The following is a 26,666-nucleotide window of genomic DNA, read 5'->3' on the forward strand; positions in this document are numbered from 1 at the left end:
AAAAGTGCACAGGGTACATTCAAGTACTCAATGAGTACAATCCAAACCAACAAAAAAAAGTTAGATTTTTCAAACTTCGATGCCAACTTCACATAGCTCACTAGCCCCAAGCTTCTCGTATTCCCTTTGCGCAACCAAATCATAACGAGCAACAATAAACGTACCAGAAATATCCACCTCATCAAAGTTAATCTCTAAAAAACATAAAACGAAAATAGTAAACCACATTGGCCCAACGCAGCGTCTAGTCTTTTCTCAAAAAATATATTCTGGATTAGAAGAAAAACCCTATTACTCTCCATCGAGGTAATGAGCGTCATCCTCGATAATTATAGAGGATAGGGTCTATTCCAAGCGGTTTCGAATTTTCAAAAAGCTCCAGCAAAGTCTAGACAGTCTGACACATTTCCAATAGTCTAATGTTGATGTAACGAATTGGGTCATATTCCCTGAGCCCCATTCATTATTACTACATAAATTCTTCAATACGTAACGAGCCAACAACACATTTCTCATTTCCTCATCTTTTTTCAATCCAAGCGAGTTTGACAGTAAACAGCACTTGCATCAACTCACTTCTACCAGTATTATTACTGGATAATCAATAAGTCATTTATTTCATTGCATAATAGCAGAAAGTGTGTGGCACAACGTGCTCCACAAATTATTAAACGTAAAAAAGAAAAAAAAATTGTCTGATGACAAACGACATCAGAAGACCGAGGAGAGGAAGCGAGTTAATTAAAACTTCTCAATTCTTCTCAGAGTCAAAAGTACATCTAGAACGTCAACGAGGAAAAACTGGACCAGTTAAAATCCCCTAGGATGAATTTTTTTATTTCTCAGGGGATGACTCCAGCGAATTGGGAGCCAATTATGCCGGAAAATCAAGCATTTAGGGATTTGTAAATAATAAAATAGTGTCGGAATATTTGAAAATAACTTTCTCGCGTTTAATATTTCGCAGTACGAGAGAATTAATGAAGCCCAATAATAGTTATCTATTTCTGTACTCAGAGACGATTTATCGAGAGGAATCTCACTGGATAGATAATACTTTTTGAGTTATTGACCGATATCTTCCTCGGTTTAATGATTTAAACCATTCCGGATGATGAAGGTCTCTCAGTGGAATAAAAATACATGTTCCGAAGGCTTTTAAATTCACCGGAAGTGATTTCACCAGCTGGAGTACTTGAACAAACGCAAGTGATTCGTTATGAACGACCGAGAGTATTAAGAGCTGATATAGTCTTCAATATTCTCTGATATATTTCTTCAATCTCTCGTGGATGGATTTGAATGAAATTTATGAATGATAAGGAATGATCTAATATTATTGAAACCTCAAATAAATTCGCACGATTCGTTGAAAGAAAATCTGACTGGAGTAAATCTTTTTCGTTGTCTGTGTATAGACACCATGGGGCTGCGTAATAGGAATCAAAATATCTCCTCGAGAGGCCACAGAATTGTCAACAAACACCCGCGCCATCATCAAGACAACTCACCCATCACCCAAGCACAAATACTCAATTCTCCAACTTATATTTCCTCGATCTTCAAAAAATTCCCCAAAGGAAAAAATTATCCCACGAAAAATCTCCTTCCCCAAAAACTATCTCAACGTGACATGACATTATTTTCATTTGAAATTACATGAACCTACGTCCCAACGATTTAATAAAACACATGCACCTCAATCACACAATATTCCACTGCATGTCACCCTAAATTCACAGCTAATTAATTCTCAATTACAGGGATATGCCCACCAGGAAATGAATTATGAAATCCACCGACGAGCGGTGTTAATTATTTTGTGATATCGAGCGTTCAACCCGCAGTACATCGTTGAAGTGTTTAATTTGATTAAATGATTGTTTTAATTATTTCGAGATGTCAATTAATTCACTCGTTTGTTAATTAATTCGAGAGGGGGAAGAGATTATTGGAGTACACGTGGGAAATACGAGGGAGGTGAGGTTATGTCGATGAGCAAAACCCTGACGCCAACTCACGGATCGAATCGATGGATTATTTATTATGCCATTAACACTTACCGATATTCGATGCTTTTGAGAAACTCTTGGTAACACTCTGCGTAATGAAAAGGGACGTCTCATTGGTTTGTTTTCACTGTTTACGAACTACTGAGTTGCCGGTGTTTATCTGTGCAAAACGGAACGCGTACTCGCGTCGCACGACCACTTGGCGCCATCTTGTCGCTCATGGCGGAACATTTGAATTTTTGAAGCGCGCTGAGGATTTCGACGAATATTGGCATCAATATTGACGGGATAAGGACCTGTAATAATTACACGAGGTTTAAGATTAATTACTGGAGATTCTTCAAAGTAAAATCTGGATGTTTATTGGTTTTGGGGATTATTGTCGAGTCAGTGAAGCTGTTGTTTGTGAAATCGTGTCTTTGGAGGGGAGGGAGGTATAAATCTCGGGCTTTAAGAGGCTTTCAAGGTTTTAATATCTTCCACCAGGACGTTATAATCCTAGATCAGCCCTTTGAAATTGTACTGAAAGAACAATTCCTTCTTTTTCTTTGTATCCCCGACGATTTTATAATTATCTGCAGTACGAAAATGTAATATATGAATATATTGAAAATAATAAAATGAAAATGTTGAGGGTTACACATGTGATCGGCCTTTGGTAGTAAATTCCTTTATTATCTAATAGATATAAAAATATTAAATTTTTAGTTAAACCAGTAAAATCACTATTTTAATGTCCCCAAAGTAACGAAAATGAGGAGCTCAGGGGACGATGTCCATCCCATTGTCGTGTTTAGCTGAGAGGGCGACAGAGAGTCGGGGTCGTATTGCAACGTCTCCCTTGAGATTATTTGCAAAAATACACGCCTCGAGGGTGATCTCGGCGACGTCTTTCACGATCTCACAGCTTCCAGTCTTGCTCTCGGTACCAGAAATATATTTATCAGTCTCCATTCGAATAGCGTACTCCTTGAAATTCGTAAATCTGCAGCGAATCGCCTGAAAGTCGACTCCATCCTGAACCTGTAACCCCTCAATGCAGTCCTCGAAGTCACAATTTTCCATCTGGCATTGTCCAGCGTTGTGAATAACAACAGCAGTCCCAAGCCCGACGAAAGAAGAATTCTGGAGAATGAGTCTTCCCCCTGGGAGAACGACTATTCCAAGTTTTACAACACTCTGATTCGATGTTATTATTCTGCAGTCAATTATCTTCACTGTGCCTTTGCGTACTAATATTCCTGCCTGCAGTTCACCCAAATCGAGTGTTAAATTCTGAAGAACGACCTCTCCCCCAGAGAAATCGAGTATAGAAGGTCCAGATGTGCTGTCCTTGGCACAGACAATAATCCTCTTCCTGTCGCCGATGCCCACGATCATTCCACCCTCCTCGAGGCCTCCTGCCCCAGATATCAAATGCTCTCCCTCACCCAGGATGACCCTATCCCCCATTTCCGAGCTGTGAAGTGCCTCCTGCATACATCCAGTGGTTTTAATGAAGACCCCCTCAGGCAGAAATTCCTTGGCCTTCTGGAGACTCCCCATAGTCTCCCCCAATTCTCCTCCCAGCCACACAAAATACGCCTCAACCCTTGGTCCCCTGCTCTCCCTCCTCTTCACTTCCCCCGAATTAATGCCAGAGTGAGGATTTCGCTGTAGCATGTCCCTCATAGCCGGATTCTCAAGCACATCCATTTCAGTTTTAATCTGCTGGAGCCTGAAGTGCAGTTTAACGAGCTGACAAGCCTTGTCCTCGTCGACGAGACACCTGGTTTCACCCTCCTCATCAGAGATATCCTCCTCCAGCCTGGAAATCTTCCCTGATATCTCCTTACCCTCCCTGATGAGGGTCCTGATAATATCGCAGGTGTCCTTATTGACGTCTCCCCTCTTCATATCGAAAAACAGTCTCACCCTGGTCTCCAGGTGGCTCGTCACCCAATCAGAGGTATCGTCGTCGTCTGCATCCCAGGGCATCCAGAGATGATTGAAAAAATATCTCAACTGATCGATGCAGTTGGCTGTACCCTCGGCATCAATTGCCGAATTCTCCTGGTCTTTTGTTGGATACAACTCCATCAGGGATACATCACACTTATCTGGCAGATGAATCTCATCCTGGACGGCTACGATTTTCACCAGTGCTGAGAGATCGGAGCACTCCACATTCTCCACCTGGACCAATACGATCGTTGGGTAATGAATTTCGAACTCCTGGCAGGTCAGACGAGGAATTTTCCAGAGAGCCTGCCAACCCACTGGCTCAATCACCAATTCCACGTGGAAGGTCCACTCGTGTCTTATCCTCGATGCTGGCACCACTGTTCCACGACCTGATAAAATCTCCTCCAGCTCCACCAGACGCTCTTGAAGGCTTTTGTCAAATGTGTAGATTTCCATTTTTGATTTTCAAATTTCAAGATGCAAATTTCCTTTTTTATTTTCTCCTCGAGTTCATCTATTTATTTATAACGTATTACTCGGAGGATTAATTATCCAATGGATCCGTCGTTTATATTCACACGTATCAAAACCCAGAAGCACTGATTTATGTTTATAAACAAATAATAATCACTTGCACAAATGCACTAACAGATGCAATCGCAATAAACAATTATTCTCCAATTGGGACTTGGAGAGTTTTAATGAGTTTCGTTTCTACACGGTATGAGTGAATATTTTTGGTACTTTGGGGGTGATAGACACTTGTGTATCAACAGGAACACGTGAATTTGTAATAAATGCAGCGCGTGTCCTCGTCGTAGCGTGGCTGCACCTCCATTGGAGTCTGTCAGCTGATCGAGACCGTTTGAATTGTTTTTTAAAACCAGGAGAGCCCTGGGATTGGTCAGAGAAAATGGTGGGGGGCTGACCTAACCCTGTTGGGGTATCTATCAACAAAATACAAAGGAAGGGTGGGATCTCACCGAATTTACCTCAGTTTGTTTAGGGCTTTTTTTTTCCGGTGAATCGAGATAATTTTGACCTATTCTGGAGATTATTCAGGAATTTTTTTGTATTCACAGAGGGGAATGGCGGCCAGTGAAGAGGCTTTTGATGTAATTATCGGGCATATCGAGGATATTCTCATGGGTAAGCTTGTTTGTACTCTATTCTTTCTATTTTACCGTTTTCTTTTATCTCTCGGGGGTTTTTTTAGAGCCAAAGTTCCAGGAAACGCAACAATACTTTTTGGAAAAATATTGGAGAGAGTTTGACTCCATTGAGGAGAATAAACTCGTTTATATGGATATCTTTGAAGAATATGTGAGTGACTGAAGCATTGGAATTTCTTTAGAATGTATGATAATTTTCAATATTTTAGTAATTATTGTTCCTAGCACAAAGCTATAGAATCGTACATTGAGGAGAGCTTGAAGAGGATTATTCCAGGGTTCTCCATGGAGTCCCTTGTAAAACAGCTCAGGTGAGACTTCTTCGGTTTATTCATAACTAATTTTTATTTCATCATCGCATTTTTACCAGTGATCGCAGTCCCGAGTTGGATGGAGAAGTCTTTGAAATTCTAGAAACCTTCACCGATTTTTTGGCCTTCAAGGAGATGATTCTGGATTACAGGGCGGTGAGAGTTTTTTTTGTATAAAAAAATTCCACAGAAATTTGACAACTCCAATTTCAGATGAAAGAGGGGAAAGTGCAGGATCTCAGCAGTGGTATTTCCATCACTCCAATGAGATTCTCAGAATCAGACGACAATGAAGGATAAAAAATCTGTAGAATTGTTTCGAAAACTTAAAAGCTTCGTCCACACATTATCACGTATGAATAATTTATAAGTGATCTCAGGTGATCAGAGAATGGGGCTAAATGAGCCCTTGAAAAATTCCATAAAAAATTAAATACTCATTCTTTATAATTAATAGTACAAAACGAACTCAATAAAAGCACACACTTATGAATTCACGTGTATTTACCAACAGAACCTCGAACTTACAAAATGAATAAGGAAAATATTATAAGAAAATTCACAAATTACCCTAAATAGAATTACAAAAAAAATTCTCAATGCATGAGGATCTCCATCTGCACGAGTTTACTGTTAGTCTCATTGGGCATTCTATAAGGTAGCGTTCCAGCGAAGCTGGTGAGGGCCCTAGCCTGTTCCCTCAAATTTCTGAGTTGCTGTTCCCGAGCGACTTCATCCCCGGGCTCAGACCCCCTCATCTTCTGGTACTGCCTGTAGATGATGGTCATCGTAGCCAGAAGAACATCAGAAAGAGTCCCAGCGACTTCTGGAGAGACTCGCCTCAAGGCCGTAACTCTCTCGTCCACCTCCCTGACATGAAGAGGAAGTAATTTCGAGTCAGCAATAGTCCTCAAGGCCGTTTGATGCTGTTCGTCGTGGAATTGATCGAAGAACACCATGAGATCTCTCAACGTGTAGAATGCAGCAATTAATTCCGCTGGCACCTGCACAGCAATCCCCTGATATCTCAAGCTGATGTCAGTGGCGATGGCTTGCAATCGACTCCTCAGCGAGCCCTGGGCGTTTTTCTGGCTGACAACCTGTGCCAGCAGTGTGCACATGATCTCAAGGACCTTCTGATGATTTCCAGCAAGATCGTACATAGTGACAGAGTCCTCCAGGAGTCCCTTCCTGTATAAAGTCTCAGCGCAAATATTAATTACATCGTCAGTATTAATCTGGAATTGATCGAGAACACCAGGCAGCCGCCTGTCCCTGTCAATTTTTCCAACGAGAAGAGCTCGATTCTGGGGTGATGCCTCCACCACCATCTCCGCAGCAGAGGCAGCAAACATATTTCTCCCATGAGGATCCTTCATGCATCTCAGTAAAAAGAGATAATGAAGACTCTCCTTGGGGTCTGAGCTCTCGAATCGTTTGACGTAGAGGAGAATTAATCGAGCCAGATTGAGACGTTTAGCAGGGGGTTTGTCAGATGGATCGACGGTTATCAGTGGTGCCAAGACACTCTGGGAAGCTGCCAGGAGACTGTGCTCGTGCATAGCAGCTGCCAGATGAACTGCATGTGGCAGATGCCTGGCTCCAGCTCCTCTAGCCAAAAATTCGACTGCTGCCTCAAATTGTCCAGTCAAAAACAACATTGAGAAGTAGAGGAATGGCTGCTCGTGGGCGTGATAATAACTCTCTCCATAAACCTCCAAAATAGTTGTCTGGAGACTATCGAGAGTGAGTTTATGTTCATTATCGGTTTGCTCCCTGACTTGACAGAGTTTCAGCCACAAATAATCGTCAGCCGTGCAGATTACCTCCGAGTGGAGATCGTCGGGCTCGCAGGGGACGAGGGCGCAGTAAGCCGCTCGTTTAAAAGGATCTGTCGAAGACCTGACGTGTTTTCTGTAATGGAGCTTTACGATGGACTCTCCCCGAGTTGTGGGACGCCTCTGGGAGTCCTTCGAGGCCTCCTCGAGGGCCTGGCGAAACTCCTGGAATGACGAGGAGCACTGGTTCAGGCACTGGAGGGCAGCCGTGAAATCTCCAGCTCTCATACAGTAGTAAATGACAGGCCAAATGGGTCTGTCGTCCACAAGTGCGTCCTCCAGGTCCCTCATGTTCTGAATTCTTATTCCCACGAAGCTCTTCACCAGAGGAGCTGTCCCAGGAATCCCTCCACGCTTCGCCTGCGCCAAATTCTCGTTCACCAATGAATTCATAAAGTCCCTGTACCGATTCTCCAGGTATTTACGAGCCTGCGAGACAATCATCTGCTCGACCTCAGGACTACTTCGTGATTTAATCTGGTCTCCTCGTGGTGTCATGGGGATGCTCACCATCACCTTCACCATATTCCACATATCGAGAATTTTCTTATCGTTGAAGGTTTCAGCAGCTCGAGAGAAAGCTTTGAAGAGACTGGGACGATAGATACCCCTGAGGACGTGATCGTTGTATGTCTGGAGTTCCTTGGCGTAAGCTGTCTCGATGTTCGAAAGACCCGAGACCATCGAGCCTGCTAATTTTGTACGCTGGGGTATACCCCGGAGATCCACCAGCTCACCTGAGGGGGCTGTCATAGCATTTATTATCTCAAAACGCATCTGCTTCCATTCACCGAGCATGTGCTCCATTTGCTGGACTCGGTTAAGCTCAAAGGTATCCTTGTGGACCTGTTCAATAATCGACAAAATGGCATTTTCCTTCTCATTCCTCAAATAACTGACGATATCCGTGTCAGCAATTGGATCTAGAGGCTCGAAGGTCCGTCTGGCACTGAGAGAATTCAGTTTCTGAGAGATCTGGGGCAGATCGACACCTCGGGAGCCCAACAGCAGGTGCCTGATCATTGAGAAGAAATTTTTTATAATAAATCAGAAGGAATGGGAATTAAATTAAATTTATTATCGTTTCTTACGCTTGCACTTGGGTATCCTGTGTGCCACTTTGGGTGACACGAGACCAGAGCTCGTTGGAAGCTTCCAAAATCTGTCTGAGATTTCTCTCGACCTGGGGAAGCTCCCCAGAACCCTCGACAGCGGCGGACAGCTGTTCAGCTGATCTCAGGAGCTCGTTGAAGTCCGAATCACCCATTTTTGCGATTTTCAAACACTAGTCACGTTACAGATCACTTCATAACCTCGAACGAACGCTCAACCCGGCATCACGACAATTCATTTGCCGCCCAAATCATCACCGAAAAAAGTCTCATAAATGGCGCTGCACTCGAATTTTTTAATCCCCCTTTCGAACAGGTTATGTCTCTTGCACGCATTTACAACAGCGTGGGACTTCAGTTCGACAGGAATTTCTAAGTCCAGAATACACACGTGGTTTTGGGTTTTCAGAAGTTTTACTTCAATCAGGTAATTTAGTAGTCAATTACTTCGAACTTGATTCTGAACAAGTACTTCCACTCCAATTATTCACGAAAATCAAAGATAAAAAAAATTATTTGTAATCGTTTACGCGATTATTTTCGGTTGACTTTCATGTAATTTTTTTATCTAGTTTTTATTATTTTTGGAGCATTTACAGTTTAATGTGATAATTTAGATTCATTTCGTGGTAAAATTTTTTGAATTTTAGATGAATTTATTGAATAATTTCAATATTTCAGAATTATTTGGCCGCACCTATTTTATAATTTCCGCGAAATCCGTACCGATACCCCACAATCAATTTTTTACAGATAAAATGGTGAAGAAAGGAAAGAAGAGATCCCTGGAGGTGTCCGAGGCCACGGTGAAGTCCGAGGTGCCTCCTCAGGGTCCCCTGAAGAAACCAAAAATAAAAAAAGAGGAAAAAGCGAATGGTGCCGCCAATGGTACGAAAAAAATCAAGAATAAACCAGCCCCCGAGACCGCTCTCAAGAAGCCAGAGGAAAGTCTAGCCCCCAAGAAAGTCAAGAAGCAGAAGAAACAAATACAGAATCCAGAGAAAATTTCAGAGCCCGAAGAGAAAAAAGATCAGGCCCTGAAGGTTCTCCAAAAAAAACTCGAGGCGAAAAAGAAGAAGAAAGAATTGAGAAAGGAGATGAGAAAGGAGAACGGTCAGTTCAAGCCTGCAAATATCAAATTGACTGCTGATGAGATAAAAATCAGGATCGAAAACTTCGAGAGCAAGGAACAGCTGAGCAGAACCGCTCGGAGGAAACTAGCAGCTCTCAAGAAAAAGCTGAGAATCGAGGAGGGAACGTATACACCTCCATCGGAGCTTCCCAAGACTCCGCAACTCTCGAAAAACTTGAAGAGGAAGATTAGGAGGCATAAAAACGTCATGAAGAGAGCTGAGTTGGCAAGTACTGGGGGCAGTGAGCAGGAGATCACAAAGAAATTGGAGAAGAAGGCTAAGAATGTTGAAAAGCTCGTGAAGGAGGAGCAGAGTAAATTGGTCGGCAAGGCTGCTGTGAAGGTCGAGGGAAAAGGAAAGCTGGTGAAGGAAAAAGGGAAGAAAGCCCTTAAAGCCGAGGCTGAGAGCGACGATGATGATGAGGAGGAAGAGGAGGATGAGAGCGAGGAAGAGGAGGACTCTGAGGCAGTTGACAGCACTTTAAATACTTCACAGGAAGTTGATAGTGAGGACGACGATGATGAGGAAGACGAGGAAAATGAAGAGGACGAAGCAGAGGAAGCTGACAGTACTTTAAATACTTCTCAGGAAGTTAATGATGACGATGACGACGAGGAGGATGACGAGGAAGATGACGAGGATGACGAGAAGAAAGTAGAAATTAAGGGTAAACCTGCAGCTCCCACGCCAGCAGCTAAAAATCCTCAGCAAAAGCAAAATCAAGACAAGAAGACGAGATATGTTCTCTTCATTGGAAATTTACCTTATGCGTACGATCTTATCTTTAATTAAATTTCTCAGTATTAATATTTTCATTGATTAATTAATTCATATTATTTTTTAATAATTGCAGAGCAACAACAGAAGACATCAAGAAGCACTTCCTCACAAAGGTATCGACAGTCTCGAGTGTGCGAATCCCTACAGATGCTAAAACCAACCAACCCCGGGGTTTTGCCTACGTGGAGTTCACGAATAGTGTGGATTATGAGAAGGGCTTGTCTCTTCACGAGTCCAACCTCCTGGGGAGGAGAATTAAAGTGCAGTACAGCCAGCCAGGATCAAAAAGCACTGGGAAAAGGCCCGAAATCGTTGCCAAGAACCAGAAACTCCACGCCATGAGGAAACAGGGACAACTCGCTGGAAGTGTCAAGGACTCCAATAAAAGGAACTTTAGGAGAAATCAAAACAAAAGTCGAGGGTAAATCCCTGGGAGATAAGAGTGCAATTGCTCATTGCATTAATTCGAACAGAACGGAATACATTCTTAATGTAATATTACAGTAGATTAATGTACTGTACATCTTTGACTTTTTTAAGTGATAAATTTGTCAATATGCGACGTTATAAAAATATAATGAATGTCTTATCTGTTAAAAAAATCTCGACTCCAATTATTTACTCCCAAAAACTTTAGTTGCTTGAAAAAAAATTGCCCCAGAGAATTTCTATGAAAATAATTGCAGCGATCAATTGATCTTTCAATTTTCCCCATAATTCGTGAAATTCCCTCTCTGTGTTAATTCCATAAAAAATATATTTTCACTAATTGATATCAAAAGTGAGACTTCGCATGTTTATTTTTACGACTTGAAGACAGCAACTTCGATTATTTGTCACTCGATCCCTTTCTCAATCGTAAATAATGAGATTTATGGTTTATTACACTGGTATTGGTCGAAGTAACTAGAAATTATGAGTAAAAATAAAGTGAAAAAGAAGGGAAAACCCGAGAGGCTAGAATTGTCCTACGAAGATGATTTTTCGTGTGAAAATTTGAGGGAGGAAGAGGTGTCAGCGCCCCTCGTCTTCTCCGAGGAGTTGACTCCTGAAATTCGTGTAAATTTCATTATTCGAAATCACGGATTTTATGTATATTTATTTTTAATGTTTTTAAAAGATAGAGTCATCTCGCAGGATCTTGCGGGGACGGAAGATAAATCGGAATTTCGGGCGGATGTTTATTCGAGGGATGAGGAAGTGAAAATTCTTCAGGATAAACTCAATCAAGTGAACTCTAAGTACCACAAGTGTCAGAATACCTGTCTCTCACTTCGTCATGAGTTAAATAAAACTCAGAAGGTATTTTCATTCCTCGATAAACAAATTTTTTGCATTAAATTAAATTATTTGGGGTTCAGCTCTTGCGCAGTGAAGTAGGAGATAACGTAACGATATCAAGTCTTCTTAATCATCCGGGTGGTTGGAAAGGAAGGGCTGAACAGATTCAGCAGCTCCAGCAGAAGCTTTCTGAGTTGCATCAGAGACTTGGGGAAAAATCGGAGAAATCCGCGAGAAATTCTGCCAGTAATTTAAACCATTGAAATAATCCTTGGATTATTTTGTAATTAAATTGTCTCGTGAAATTTCAGTATCACTCGAGCGTAGAAATTCGTACCGTACAAAAAGCATCGAACGAGACAGAAAAACCCAAATGGAAAATTTGAGCAGAGAACTCCGACAGATGGAAATTGCTCTGGAGAGTAACAAAAAAAAATTGGAAGCTGCAAGAGCGAGAATTAAAGTTCTAGAGAATGAAACGTCAGATTCCAAGCGAAATATCATAATCCTGAACGACCGAAAAATTCACGACGATCAATTGATCGAAGCGTTGAACGTAACTCCTGAATTAATTCGCATATTATTATTAGATTAATTATTAATTTTAGGAATAATAATTATTGATGCCTAGGGACAATTGCGCGCGGTGGAGGATCGGTTCAGGGAGAGAGATTCCGATTCAAAATGTAAAATCGATAAAATCAGTCATGAGTGCTCGATCATGAAGAATGAGGTACAGTCTTCAAGACTTCAGATTGAACAGCTCAGAAAAAAAATATCAGAACGCGAAACCGAAATTCATGCACTCAGGTAAATTCTCGTAATTTCCCTCGAGTGTTTTTCTCTGACTCAAATTAAATTTTGGTTGTGGTATTTTGGAAAAATTATATAGATTAGATCGAGTGAGTCAGGTAAACCCGAATCCCCGGGAGTCAAATGTCTTCGGATGTTCGTCGGAGGCTGCGATAAATCCCCAGGACTCCAATGAATACGTCGTCCTGGGGTTGGCAGCCGAGGCGGAAAGGGAAAGACTTGTGGAAGTGGTGGCTGTTCTAAATCGTCGACTAGATAAAGAAAGGGCGGATGCCGATCATCTGTCCGTGAGTTGTAAAAATTATTTAACTTAATGTGTGATGAATGGTTCGGATTTTTTAGGAATTATTGCGTCGGGAAAAAACTAAAATCATTAAACTGGAGCACAAACTCCAGAAAATTGAAGCTGAAATGGTGGCAAGACCTAGGGTAAATTCCGGGTACAGATCGCGATCATCGAAGTCCCTGACTTCCTCCAAGAGTGAATGGAGTGACGATCAATTCAGGAATAAGTTAAATCTCAGGACTCCACGACGGTTTATTATAAAAAATTAAGTATGAAAAATTAATTATTCGAAACAGATTGGAACTACTGGAGGAGGAGAATTTGGCTGTGAAAGCTCGACTAGCGACTCTACAACAGGAGAAAACAGAAGACTTATCGAGGTACAAACAACTCCTCGAGAATACCAGAAGGATTTTCCACGATTCTCTCAGGTAAACCCTACATTCACACGTTCGTCAGTTCATATCAATGGAGATTTATCTGAAATTCTACAGGGGGAAGATAAGCACAGCGCATTCAACCTTAACAATCTGAATACAAAGAAATGAACAAGACCATTGCAAGAGGAAACCGAGAACTGTTAATTGATCAAACCTTTCATTATACCTTCCGAACCCTCAAGATTATTATTCATGAGTTGATAATTTATCCACGTGACCCTGTGGAGACTAACACTTTTATAATTTTATTTTATACGACATATTTACTCAAGCAAGTTTGCACTCGTATCTCGCAGCTCCTGGGCTGTAAATTCATCTGAGATTCAGAAGATCAACAGAGTCATGACTAAAAAAAAGTTATCTCCGTCTTCCTTTTATTTTCAACGAAATATTTTGAATAAATGGGTCAACTCAGCGTACGTGAATCTTTCTATTGAAGGAGGAAATCCGCGGAAAAATTCTGTCTGCGAAAGATATCGTGATAACGTGATGTGTCAGTGAAATTAAATTCCCGATAATTTTTTACAACTGTGACGAATTGTCGAATTAGCTTGACGAGTGGAGAGAAATAAATGACATAATGCCGAAGAAGTCGTGGTGGAAATTAAACGAAGACTTCCGGTCTCGACACTCATTTCGACACGAGAATAATACAAAAGTCGAGAAAGTCCATCGATTCTCTGTTCCCTCGAGTATTCATCCCATTGTCTCTGCACTAGAAACAATTCTAAACTAAATACGTACGAAACAATATCGTAGGTGCAATACATTGGGCTTTACCAGCAGTTTTGTCTCCACTGTGTGATAAGAAAACGTACCTGTGACGCCACTCGGTCACAGGTATATGAAGCGATGCCGATGCCACGTCCACGTCACTTGTTAGTTAGTTTCCGACAAGTTATTTCACTCGGTTTTTTTCAATTACTCCCATTAGATTCACTCCTCGATTTTCAAAAATTCGTGGGTGGCTAGAGCACGACCTGGAAACCTCCAGGTGACCCTCCGGGGGTGACGGTGAAATTATAAGTGCGACGTAATTGCAGGTAATTGAAGGTTTCGATTTTTTAATTAGTCTTGGTCGGATCACTAGTCGGAATTGATCACGGGAAAATTCGTGGGCTGTTTTAATTGCTGAGGAATTTTTTTGTTGATGTTTTTTAATCGTCGGGAAATTTCGCGGACTGTGAATTTTTTTTTGTGAAAATGGGAAAATTCGGAGGTTTTTGAAAATTTTTTCATGTTTTCGAGGAAAATGGAGGATATTCAATTTGAAAATACGAATTGAGGTTTTTATCAGAAACACCTTGAGATTGTATAAGGAAAGTCTCAGGAATTTAAAGACGTTTTGAAAATCTTTTTTCAACTTAAAATTCAGGTCAACGTGACTCAATTTATTTTTTCACGTTTTTCTCCATTTATAAATAATTCATAATTCCAAAATTTAATAAATAAAAAATAACTCCCAAGATTTATATACAAAAACGTGAATTAAAAAATTCGCGAACTTATTGAATGCGCCAGAAAATCCTTGAACCGAATTTCGCGAATTTCTGAACAAAAAACCGCGAATTTCACGGCGGATGCCTAAAATAATGGAAAAAAAAAATCGAAATTCAATGTACGTTTCATCCTTTCATGTGCAAATTCTCGAGTTACTGTTACGACAACCCGACAAACTGTTTCAATCCTCTTCTTCCCGATGAATTACGTAATGTTTACTCGGGCCAAAGACACTTCGAGTGCTCAAGATGTCGTACAGAGCATCCGATCATTTTTTATTCTCCATTCTCGGTTGTAAGCGAATTTTTAGTACAGGTAGAAACAATTCGGTATTTTTCTCTCGCTTTATTGCGTGGGGGGTTTTACTAGCACGAGGAAATATTTAATTACTTTATCTTCGGTATCTTGAAAATATGATATCTCGTTTCCCCTTTGGCAAACAGGTTACGGATTTTTGGTGGTACCTGAGTCTTATCGAAGTGTCTTATCATATCTCAAAAACGACTGAGAACTGATAACGAATTGCCCCCCTCCCGCCCCCCTCCCACACCTGAGTGCGATGTTGAATTTTTTAAGAAATCGAGGGTGGAATAATTAACGACTCGAACCGGAGGGAACCGTTGTAAAGATAATGAAAAAGTGGAGGACATTTTCGAGAGGAAAAAAAAAGAGAAATGTCAATTTTTTTTTTCTGAACAAACACTGATATCTCGTTGTATCAATAAAGTGATATAATTCCGCTGGAATGAGACGAGTCATGAGCTGTTTCTCTGGAATAAGACGAATAGGCTCTTATCACTCCCACCATTTTCTGTTACCGGTTACTTATAAATTTATGCCGATAGTTAATTGAATTAGAGGAGAAATTGCTGAGAAATCATTTTGAAGGTAAGAATATCGGTTTTTTAATATTCAAAATGAAATTTCAATGTCGAAATATCCAAGAAATGAAAACAAAATTTGTTTGGACTATCTGACAACTTTTCCAATGAACAATTTACCCGAATGAAAATTAAAATTTTCAGGGCGTAATTTTAATCAATTGTGGAGGATTAAGAGAAAGGGCGAAAAATCATTGCGCCAAATGTGAAAATGGGATATTTTTCATTGAAGAAGAGAGGACTGATGTAATTTTTTAGAATATTGAGGATCGATTTTTTTTTATCCCCCGAGTTTAATGAAATCGAGCAGAATATTAGAAACGAGTGCAACTTAGTATTCTCGACACAGGTGAAAATATCATCTGATCAAACAAAAGATGCCAGGATATAACTCAATGTTTCCAAGCCAACACTTGTGTATATGCCAGACATGGGCGATTCGTTTGTTCAGGCATTAGGAGCAACACGATAATCGAGCACTGTTGAAACGAATTTAACGAGTTCTTGATCTTACGTAAAGTCTCCCTTACCCCTACTTCGAATCTTTAGGACTTGGGTGGAGGCAGACTCCAGGGATTGGACGCCCTAACCAGACACCTCGTGGAGCTCCTGCAAGAGTGTTACTTCGTGGGAAAGACTCGAGCACTAAGGTACAACTCTCAGTAAGTTTTCCTCAATCCTGTCCATTCGAGTCACCAGGATTCAAGAAGTAAATCGCGAAAACTTCATCCCCGGGAATATCTCTGGATATACGGCAGATACAGAATTTTTCATTGATAACTCTTTTGCAGAACGTAATTAGAGCTGCAAAAAAGGTGTCTACTAAAATTTCGATATCTCTTTTAGATTTGGAGATATTCTGAGAAAAATTACCGATTTCAGAAATCGACCGGGGGAATTCTTATCGAAGCAATTGTAATTTTAATTGGTGTTGTAATTGCAATTGATAATTGAGTGAGATTTTTTTGTGGTTGATGTTTCGGTTTTATGATAAGGGTGGAATAATTGCCGGGGTGATTAATTGACTTTCAATCTCAATTTTTGACCGTTTTTTTTTTTCATTTTTCGCTATATTTCTGAGTGATTTTCTTGGAGAATACCTGATAAGCAGTAATATGGAACACAAGTGTCGGCACCGGTAAGTGATGTTTACCGCGCAATCAGTTGAACGCTAAACGAAAGAGGCGGCTCACACCATTGCGATAACGAGGAAAATACCGAGTGCAGCTTTGCCCCAGTAAATTCACCTCCATTCTTCCTCAAAAGTGGAGAAAAAAAAAATCTAAACACCTGGAGCCAAAAGAATATTGAGAAAATCCCACGAGTTAAATCCCCTCAAACTTCCAATTCCAATTCCAATTATCATTACAATTACCGCGAATTGCTGATAAAGTCAGTTTTTTATGACAAAAAAATATTTTTCCCCAACACCAAACGATTTTTCTCCCGAATAAAAATTAAATCAATATTACTGTGAATTAGACGAATTCTTAACAAATGAATTTAAGGGGTCTATTGATTGATGGGAATTTTATAATTATGAATTGTTATTGTGGAAATGAAAAATTATGAATTTTAGGGATAATTGATTGATGAGGTATTTATAATTTTTCGTAGTTCAATCGAGATGAGAATGGAGTAAAGGCTTTCGCTATGAAGAGAGCTATCCATCGACAGTATGGTAATAATGACACTGTCATGGAGTTGCTCTCTTTGTGGATGTGGCCGAAATCATCAGAAGAATTGAAAATCAATGCTCAACGACTGGTGCAACCTGTTGCACATTTTCTCGCCTCGGGTTGAACAAACCCATTTGCAACGAGGAGTGCACCAACTGCATTGCAGGCCTACATCACGTTTAGTATTATTCGCCATGAACTCCAAACACCATAAAACAGTTCTCCTTTCTTACACTCCAGAGCACGTACTTCAATTATGAAAAAAAAATGTCCGATTCTCTTATGCCGCCATTTGTCAATTATCAGTGAGTGTTATTGCATCTGTGATAAGGGCAATTGAATTTTTAATCCACTAGGGATTTATCTGTGATATTATTTGGAAATTTTCTATTGGGGAGCTCAAGCTCTGGAGTTAGTGAAGTCATTCCCAGTGTTGCCTTTTTTTTTTTAGTAATTTCGCGTTTTTTTATGATTTGTTGAGGAAATTTATGTAATTTCATTATCAGTGCGTGTTGGTTCATTCGTTATTATGCAAATTTGTATTATGTGGTTTATGATTTTGCAATTGTGTGAATTGCAGTCGGCACCAGACAGCAAATAGGGGATTTGAGAGCGAGTTGATTTCATTGTCGAGATAAGAATCGGTAATGGGATTAATTATTTTCTCGAGAGTGAGTTTAATTATTCGATTATTTTGTTTTGCGGGATTTTTTAGAGTTCGCGGATTCAATTGACGGTAGAATTTTGAGAGTATTCATTGAATTTTGGATTCACTTAAATTAATGGAAATGAATGAAGAAATTTTACGATAAATTCCAATTCGAATTCAGCATTCTCCTCAATTATCGATTTATCTCGAGTACCATCAATTCAAAGTAAAAAAATATACTATAATATTTTCTACCAAACCCAATAGTCATTAAAAACTCATCTGGAATTTGTAAAGTAATTTAAAAATGAAGACAACTGAATTCTCATTAGATTTTTTCCCATACGTGACTCCCCTATCCCGTCTAGGTGTACAAATGAGAAATCTCCAAATATCGTAATTTTTTTCTGAAGTGCACGTAAACCCCTGCCTATCAGTCTCCATTTGCAGTTGTCTGAGGGAAATAAAGATAGCAGTGCAAATGACGAGGCCCCAACGTGTCTCATCATTCCTCGAAACTTCACACATTTTTTTAAAATGAATTGAAACCTCAAGAGTGACTGCAATCGAAGATAATGATTCACCGAGAACAAACGAAAAAGTATTCCCACTTCTGAGATTTTTCCCGTTTATTTCCACAACGAAGTAACAATTGTGGAGCGATAAGCGCCTTGTCTAGGTGTCTAGGTGTGATTTTTCAAAGGAAAAAAAAAATATTAATGGAAAGACGACTGTTTTCACATAACTGACAAATATGTCACCTGGTGATGGGACTGAATGGACATCGTCCTTGCGGTTTTCAGTCGAAAGCAAACATATTTTACTCCGGAGTATTGCAAAGAGTTTTCTACATAACACCATTTGTATTTTTTTTACTCACCAATTTTACTGCCCTGTTGATGTGTCCTTTCCTCGCCACAACTATGAATATTCACACTTTTTCTTTCACTCTTCACATTTTCACCACTTTTCACCACTTTTCACCACTTTTTCACCACTTTTTCACCACTTTCATTTATATTTCAAACTTCTAACAATAATAAAACACTAATCTGGGAAAATAACGATGAAATTAAAGCAATTTGTAAAACACTTCTCACTGAAAAATCTCTAGAAAAATTACAATACGAGAGAAATCATACCATTTAATTAAAAATTATGATAATTATTATGTTGATAAAAAATTGATCTGGATAGTGATGCATCTAAATAAAGAAAAAACTTATCTAGTATTGTAATTTTTTCGGAGAATTCTTTTCGTCTGCACCATTGTCCAAATTTTCGACATGTTTGTTCACGTTGGGATAAATCAAATAGATTGATCTGAATGGAGGATTGATCACTCGAAAAAAGAAAACACCTTTTCACAGACCGAAAAACTTGTTCAAACAGTGAATAATATTTAGAAACGATGAATAAAAATCGAGGGACGCGACTTTGAAATTCTCTCCCTCCATACCGTACCCTTGAAATCCTTTGTTCTCCCGTTTCCCTCCATTTTCATCCGCCGCCTGGTGATAACTTGACTAATTAATTCAAAATCGGATGATGCAAGAGTCAAATCAACTGTTCGAATCAAATCAACCGAAATCGATTCAAATACGCATACCCCACGTCATGAACGTTCACATGAGAACGCATCCGTCGGCATCCATAACATTTTTTACATGCTCTCCGCCATGACACTTGCCAGTCCATGTTTTTTTTCTAAAGGAAACACTAAACTACCTGTCAGCGCCAGGAGATGTTCCAAAACGTCGAGATAATATTTTTATTACAATTATTTTGATCCATTCAATTATTTATACAACTAAAAAAATGTCGAAAGCTGATGCATCGAAAGACGACGAGGAGTACTGGAACAGCAGTGAAAAACATTCATTCAGTTTTGATCAGAATACAGAGGTAATCCAATTAATTAATAAAAATTGGGTTAACGACGCGTGTGGTATTGTCACCAGGTGGACAATTTGTTCGGCATCTCCAAGAGTGGTACAGCCCAGCTGAAAGCAGGAATTTCAAATATTGAAGTATCTGAGGAATATTTCAACTTCGATAATGTGACATCGGACTCAAGGCCATTGCTATCTGTCATTTCTGAGCCAACATTTACAGCAATTCTCAAAGCCGACAATGGGTTCTCAGAGGTGCTCCCAGAGGAAACCCCAGCGGTGGACCCCACGAAAACCCTTCGTAGGGTTCTCCTGGGCCAGCCATTTTCCCTCGAGGAATACAAATCCCTGGTCGACAAGAAATCCCTCCTGGACGCAGCCATCGCCTCTGGAAATGGTGACGCAATCCTGATAGTCGTCCTCTTCGTCACAAAGACCTTGAAACCAGCCCTGGCTCAACGACTCCTGATGGAGAGGCCCGATGCCATGAATGTCTACGTCCACTACCTCTCGACTCGACTGATGCTTAATGAGATCACTGATTTGCTGTCAATGCAGGGACGGCCCATCGATGCAGCCATGACCAATCTCAATGTCATTATCAGGAACACGAGGGACGAGACCAGGTTACTCCAGAAGCTGATGAAATGTTACAAGACTCAGTTCGTATCTTCTCCAGAGTGCAGGGAGACTCCTTTCGTTCAGAATTATATAAGACTCCTGGAGTGGAAAGGGGCACTGAGGAACACGAAGTTCCACGAGGAATTTGATCCAGACTCTTCAGTTCTCGATTGTCTGAGGTATTCGTGCAGAGATCACTGGGGAGCCTCTGAGGGCACTCTCGTGGCACCTGAAATGCTTCTTCATCAACACGAAATCACCCCCAGACAGTACCAAAAGGTCGCCCTCGAGTCCAGGGTGGCTGTCAAGGCTTGGGAAGATATTCACAATCTTCTTTTGTCGAAGGTATTTTTTTAATGTCAATAAATTATTATTAATAATTGTGTATGTTATTAATTCAGGGTGGGCTTGTCGTTGAAGTTAATCAAAATTAATCAATATTTATTTATCTATTTTTTGTGTGGGTCGAAGAAGGCCAGATCGGATCACTGGTGATGGGAAAGAAAGAAATCGTCGTCTGTCTGACTTTTGTTAGCTCATAACAGGTTGTAGAGTTAATGAGTAAATCTTCATGCGGGTAATTGCTTATTAGTTAGAGGCACGGAATATGTGGAAATTCCAATTGTTCATTGGTGGGACATTCGTAAGTGTGGAGATTAGAATTTTTGCATAATTCTCCATTTTCCGTTGGGTAATTACGCGTTGTAAGTATTTTAAAATAATTTTTAGCTTTTCCCCGCAGATGATGTTGACGCGCTGAAATTCCCTGAAAAGTAGAAATAAAAAAAAATTCAGGTGTGGATTGCATAAAAATTGATCCGTGACCTTTAAGGGGAAGTGATTTTTATTTAACATCGAGCCAATTAAATTATATAATAAATATATTTCCAGGGGTGGATGGGGAGTGAAAAATTGCAAACAAATCTTCCAATTGAGGATATATTAAAAATTCTCCATAAAGGAGAAGCACCAACAGCCGTTTTAGATAAATTCCTGAGATACGTCGATCCTGTCGAGAGGAGATTGCACCTCGCAAAGGCATTTTCATGCCCTAAGACAGTTATCGAGGTAATGAAAAAAATCATACCCTACAAAAAAATGTATACATCCTTAAAATTGATTTTTCGATGGGAGAAAGTTTAAAAAATATAACAATGAATTACTTTCTCTCTGCAGATCTTGGGAACTCAAGGAGATCGAACGTCCCTTTTAGAATATCGAGACACCCTGATCCCCCAATCAGAAGCTTTTTTCCTCGCCAAGCGCACCCTCTCTTCTCCCACAATCCGTTGGAAATCGTAAATCAAATGGAACTTCTCGTCTAGAGAACGTAATTGTTTTAAAAAAATAATCAATAAAATAGATTTTAATAAACCGATCTTTTCTTTCAACAGGATTGACCAATAAGAGAAAACTCATTATCTTTTGAAAACTGCATCTTTATTTTTGCATAGAAAATGTAACAAAACGTGATGTTAATAAAGTAATTTAGTCATATAATGAAAAAAAAAACGATGCATGTACCTAAACGATACCAAATTCCTCTCAAAGAACTCCAGTTTCTTCATACTTCGCATAAAAAAAACACATGAGCCTGAGTATACGATTAGCCGAGTGAGTGATCTGCATAAAAAAAATAGCAAAAGAATAACCAGGAAAATGGGAAGACGCGTTTCAATTACAATTCCAACATAAGCCAAAACTTGACAGCCTCTGACTCGCAAAAAATTCTCGACAAAAAATTCTCATCCTCCCCCGCCCCAAACATGCCCCAAAGCAGATCGAACACGAGTGTAATTCAATTACACTTAATTCACAATATTTCCAATCATTTGAATTTTGATTCCGTTCTCAACCCCTCGATCTCAAAAAAACTGTTCAAAAACTCATTTTGAAGATGATAATAACTCCCAGGAAAAAAAAAATCTAATCAAGAATTCGCCGACGGCTGATACGTCAAGATCTCAAATCTTCCCATTCCCCTCGCCAGGATGACCTTACGAGCTGGTGGGTGGTCGGTTCCCCATGTTAGGAGGTGGTTGAGTAACAGGAACTTGATAAGGAACGAAACCCGGAGGCCCCTGTGGCACAGGGTACCAGTTCTCCTGTCCCCCAGCAGGATTAACTCCAGTATAAACCCCAGGAGGTGGATAAACATACTGAGGATACATGGGTGACATCGGTGGTTGAAAATTCTCCACTCCAGTGCAAACGTAATTTCCCCCCGGGTTCTCAGGTGGTTCCTGAGGAGGGATGAATCCCACAGGATAAAAATTACCACTGGGTGGATAATACTGTCCCTCATTAGTATAATAGACATCATTGTACACCGGCTGCTGCTGATATCCCTGAAATTGATTTCCCATGTGTGGAGATCCCTGAATACCCACTGGAACATTGATATTTCCAGGAATATTTCCAGGAGCATTTCCAGGAGTATTTCCAGAATTTCCAGGCGCATTACCAGGGATCTGATCCCCCTGAGCTCTTCTAAAAGCATGTCCCTCCCTCTTCTGATAATCCTGAAATGAATTCCTCTCAAATCCACGTCCACGTCCATCATTTTTCTTATTATTCCCCCCATTATTAAATCGATTCCCATTCTTCCTGTCCCTCCCATCCTTATCCTCTCCATATTGTCCCTTATTCTTCTGATAATCGTACGAATTCCCTCCACTCTCCCTCGGAAATCCCTGATCCTTCCTGGAATAATTCCCCCGATAACTTCCACGACTGTCAGAGCTCATTCCAGAATTTCTCCCAGAGTTACCCTGATCCCTCCCCTGATCTCTCCCAGGATCCCTCCTCTGGTCGTTCCTCAGATCCCCCTGATCTCTCCTCTTCCCCTGAAAATTACCACCCCTGAAATTATCCTCCTCCCTTCTGGGTTGTGTCTGAAGATTCTGTGGGGGTTCAGCAGCAACAGCAGGTGACACCAGTGGTACAACACCACTGGGAACATATGACACTGATGAGGATGGATAAGGAACTGAACCTGAGGGCCATATATGGCCACACCTGAAGAACTCAATTCCCAAATTGTAAAAAAATCTCAGTGTCACTGGGTCTGAGTAAGGAAGATCAGCACCATTGATATCAGTGCTGACTCCTGCAGTGATATTTATCGGTCGAAATGGTCTCTCCTGACCAGGGGGTGGCTCCTGTCCATAGTACTGCACTGGATACATCCCTTCGGAGGATACACACATGACACTGGGTGCTGTGGGGTAAATTGGTGGCATCGTTTGTGATTGAGTGTAGTATGGCTCCTGATGGGGAGGTAGGGGGGATGGCTGGGTCGTGTGCATGGGGTGTATCAGCCCTGGAGGAGGATTCATCACCTCATTCATTTGTCCCTGGTGACTCATCACATGAATCTGTCCCTGAATCTGACCTGGCATCTGACCTTGAATTTGTCCCTGCACCTGGCCCTGAGTTTTATCATAATTATCCAAGTTAACGTTGTTGTTGGTGACCATTGGATTATTATTATTCATCATCTGAGTGTTATTATTCCCTGGTGACACTGATGACTTGACAATATCCTCTTTCTCCATTCTGGGATCGTTGGGAGTCATCAGGGGCTGAGCGTTATCCAGGACTATCGAGACTGGTCGCACCTCCACATTATTAACGAAATTATTCTTGTGGTAATTGTCGACCGACGTGAAAGGCTTGAGAATCACCGTGGGATTCTGGTAGCTGTCCCAGGACTGATTGGACCTCTTCGAGTCCTCGTTGTTGTTCATGGAGTCCATGGCGTATTCCTTGGGTTTTCTTGCCGACTGGGTCCACTTGTTTCTATATTTGTGGGAGTGATCGTGGGATACGTTTTTTCGAGGACTGATTACTCCCAGTGGCAATTGGGGTTTGTGAGTCGCCAGGAGAGGCTTCAGGGACTTGAAGGGAACACTTTTTTTCTCACCCAGTTCCTCGATGTACACCAGCACTGGACCCTCGTCCTTGCTCATCTCCTGGATGTGACCTTTCAGGAGAGGTGGAGCTTTCTTCGTTGAGTCGTGAGTTACGATGGATTCGTGGCTCTTGTTATTGTTGGGCTCGTCACTCGTCACGTTTAACTCCTTCATCTCATTTGTCTCCAGCTGGACGAGACACCTCGCTCCTATCTGCAGCTCTGAGTCATTCCAGCGGGTCCAGCCAGTGCAGCGAACTTCCTTACGAAGCTCATGCCAAATGTCTAGGTCGATGTTGCGGTAGATGTTCGGGTCCAGGGCCTTGGCAATTCGATATGGAAATGGTGCCTTCTCTTGTCTCTTCTGGGAGGACTCCAGGTCGTCTGCCTCTATCTTCGTGTCCGTCTTCGTTTCCATCTTCGTGTCCATCTTGGTGCGCAATTCGGCTGCCAATTGGTCTCGCTGCTCCAGATTACTCTTCAGAAAGAAGTTGGCGTGTCTCATGCTCGGGGCTCGCTCGTGCAACATATTCTGGACCACCTCATCAATTCCCGACATGCCGAAGACGTCTTTATAGAGAGTGCGGTACATCAGTGCTAGGAGAAAGGATATCATCAGATTTTTGGGTTAATCTAAAGGTTTATGAATTTTTAGTGGTCGTGGGGTTTGAAAGAGTTGGAACGAATTAACGATTTTTTTTTTCATGAAGAAAAGGAGATCCAGAGTGCAGACGAAATATTTACATTGGCAGAAAGCTGCGGTGGAAACGACCTCTTTCACGAAAACACTCTCGAAGACCTTCGGCCCCATTTGGCAGAGGTAGATAAATTCCTTGAAACCGTTGTCTGTTGCCTGGTATCGCTCCAACTTCGAGGCATTGAACACCACAAAATCTCGTTTGTAGAGATGTGCCATTGCCTGTATCTCAATATTGCCTCCCCATTCCGTGACACAGGAGAGTTGATCCAAGTAATTATCAAAAGGAACTTTCACATTCTGATGGAACAAATTCCAAATTAAATAAATTCATTCACAAGTGCAATTAATTGATAATATGATTTCGAGACATGCTTCTGAATCCAAAAGAGGTGCGATATTTTTGTAATGGCATTTTTTGTTTTGGTCATCTCATTCTTCAAAACAAGTCCTGGAAGAAAATTTATCTATCTCCCCTGAATACCGATAAATTTATTTTCAAATTCAAAACCTCCGCATCAATAAAATCACAAAATCGTGTCGAAAGAGCCATAAACACCAGAATTCGATCGATAACGTATTTAATCGTAATTAAGAACATGGCGAATCGATGAAATTCACCGGTGAAAAATACCCACGTGCTCTGAAAATTCGATAATTACCTCTTCAAACAGCTCCTTGTTCTTCCTCATAAATCCCACACACTGCTCCCTAACTTTAAGATGATAATACTGAGTCAAATAAATCTGCTCACTGACAGCCCTAAAGAGACAAGTTGCATCGTGTGGTGCATTTTTTCGGAAATATCCCTCAGTCCTGAGCCAATCGTCCACCGGCTCCGACGCCCTTTTAGCTCCACTACGAGGTGAAATGTTCATTTTCCCTACCTCCTGGAAAATTCCCCAATGTCACGAGGAAAAAATCGTTATAAAAAAAAAGCGAGATCACCGATCGAGACTCAAAAACTATCGAAACGATTGAGACATCAATTTTTCCCTCCATTATTCCACGAGATCTCTGTCCCGGTCAGTTCTTATTTCGTCGAGATGGAGTGACTCAATGTCGCCATTTCATCAGTTATTAATTATTCGGTGTTAATAATCAACTCACCCCTTCGGTCGGATGCACGCGTCCAATTTTGATGAGAGTCTCTCGTCGTGTAAACAGAATTTTTGTCCCAGTCAAGGACAACTGTGTCGGTGATAAAGACAACAAAGGAAGTGTTGACTGTTTCAAGTGTTTTTGTGAACTGATTTTCATCGGAAAGTTTCAGTCATCCCGGGGAATTCAACGTTCGGAGAATTTTGAAGGTTTGTACCAACCTGGAGAAACTAAACTCGTCTCTCTTTTTTTTTCTCATTCTCCCTTCAGTCAATGCACCATTGTTCTCTTCAAAATCAGTGGCCAACGGACGATTCATGAATTTTTTACTCAAAATCCACCAACAGTAATGCTTTCCCAACAACGACTTGACAATTCGCGATATCACGACAGTAATGTGAGTGCGATTGTAATTTTAATTAATTAATGGTGTGTTGAATGCGTTAAATAATTGACGAATATTCGTGGTCAAGTGGCGGGACGTGATGATTATCATTTTCTGGAGGACTTGTGAATTTTCTATTCATTTAGAGTACTCTCTCTTTATTTCCCGCGAGAGCAGATAATGGAGTAATTATTGGTGAGATTGATTGTTCATTTGTTATTCTATT

At 40.7% G+C, this 26,666-nt stretch overlaps 7 protein-coding genes across 8 annotated transcripts; 4 read left to right on the plus strand and 3 right to left on the minus strand.

Annotated features, from left to right (window-relative positions):
* Positions 1-2,679: 2,679 nt before the first annotated feature.
* On the minus strand, positions 2,680-4,811 carry nesd (nessun dorma). The gene has a single exon (XM_011312584.1). It carries the CDS (start codon positions 4,410-4,412, stop codon positions 2,775-2,777), a length of 1,638 nt encoding a protein of 545 aa, XP_011310886.1. The 5' UTR covers positions 4,413-4,811; the 3' UTR covers positions 2,680-2,774.
* An 88-nt stretch (positions 4,812-4,899) lies between these two features.
* On the plus strand, positions 4,900-5,932 carry LOC105271201 (ADP-ribosylation factor-like protein 2-binding protein). The gene is made up of 5 exons (XM_011312583.1): positions 4,900-5,105; positions 5,173-5,279; positions 5,354-5,439; positions 5,499-5,595; positions 5,653-5,932. Exons 1-5 carry the CDS (start codon positions 5,045-5,047, stop codon positions 5,737-5,739), a joined length of 438 nt encoding a protein of 145 aa, XP_011310885.1. The 5' UTR covers positions 4,900-5,044; the 3' UTR covers positions 5,740-5,932.
* Positions 5,926-8,635, minus strand: LOC105271200 (nuclear pore complex protein Nup93-like). Its single transcript, XM_011312582.1, has 2 exons — positions 8,369-8,635; positions 5,926-8,292 (listed from the first exon to the last, which is right to left on the minus strand). The coding sequence occupies exons 1-2, from the start codon at positions 8,542-8,544 to the stop codon at positions 6,036-6,038; spliced, it is 2,433 nt and encodes an 810-aa protein (XP_011310884.1). The 5' UTR covers positions 8,545-8,635; the 3' UTR covers positions 5,926-6,035.
* A 78-nt stretch (positions 8,636-8,713) lies between these two features.
* LOC105271203 (nucleolin) lies at positions 8,714-10,887 on the plus strand. Its single transcript, XM_011312585.1, has 3 exons — positions 8,714-8,816; positions 9,143-10,292; positions 10,376-10,887. The coding sequence occupies exons 2-3, from the start codon at positions 9,148-9,150 to the stop codon at positions 10,725-10,727; spliced, it is 1,497 nt and encodes a 498-aa protein (XP_011310887.1). The 5' UTR covers positions 8,714-8,816; positions 9,143-9,147; the 3' UTR covers positions 10,728-10,887.
* Positions 10,888-11,130: 243 nt separating this feature from the next.
* On the plus strand, positions 11,131-13,630 carry LOC105271204 (coiled-coil domain-containing protein 13). 2 transcript variants are annotated; one of them, XM_011312586.1, is made up of 9 exons: positions 11,131-11,359; positions 11,423-11,604; positions 11,664-11,829; positions 11,895-12,139; positions 12,215-12,393; positions 12,476-12,683; positions 12,739-12,908; positions 12,979-13,113; positions 13,177-13,630. In XM_011312586.1, the coding sequence occupies exons 1-9, from the start codon at positions 11,218-11,220 to the stop codon at positions 13,214-13,216; spliced, it is 1,467 nt and encodes a 488-aa protein (XP_011310888.1). In that variant the 5' UTR covers positions 11,131-11,217; the 3' UTR covers positions 13,217-13,630. The 2 variants fall into 2 exon arrangements, with proteins under 2 accessions (XP_011310888.1, XP_011310889.1); XM_011312587.1 differs by lacking the exon at positions 12,739-12,908.
* A 5,864-nt stretch (positions 13,631-19,494) lies between these two features.
* Positions 19,495-21,981, plus strand: Vps16B (Vacuolar protein sorting 16B). Its single transcript, XM_011312589.1, has 4 exons — positions 19,495-19,736; positions 19,793-20,689; positions 21,236-21,412; positions 21,521-21,981. Exons 1-4 carry the CDS (start codon positions 19,650-19,652, stop codon positions 21,644-21,646), a joined length of 1,287 nt encoding a protein of 428 aa, XP_011310891.1. The 5' UTR covers positions 19,495-19,649; the 3' UTR covers positions 21,647-21,981.
* Positions 21,766-26,229, minus strand: LOC105271205 (uncharacterized). Its single transcript, XM_011312588.1, has 4 exons — positions 26,065-26,229; positions 25,617-25,844; positions 25,002-25,254; positions 21,766-24,854 (listed from the first exon to the last, which is right to left on the minus strand). The coding sequence occupies exons 1-4, from the start codon at positions 26,212-26,214 to the stop codon at positions 22,342-22,344; spliced, it is 3,144 nt and encodes a 1,047-aa protein (XP_011310890.1). The 5' UTR covers positions 26,215-26,229; the 3' UTR covers positions 21,766-22,341.
* Positions 26,230-26,666: the final 437 nt, after the last annotated feature.

Source organism: Fopius arisanus, unplaced genomic scaffold, assembly GCF_000806365.1.
Source record: "Fopius arisanus strain USDA-PBARC FA_bdor unplaced genomic scaffold, ASM80636v1 scaffold00105, whole genome shotgun sequence".
NCBI lineage: Eukaryota > Metazoa > Arthropoda > Insecta > Hymenoptera > Braconidae > Fopius > Fopius arisanus.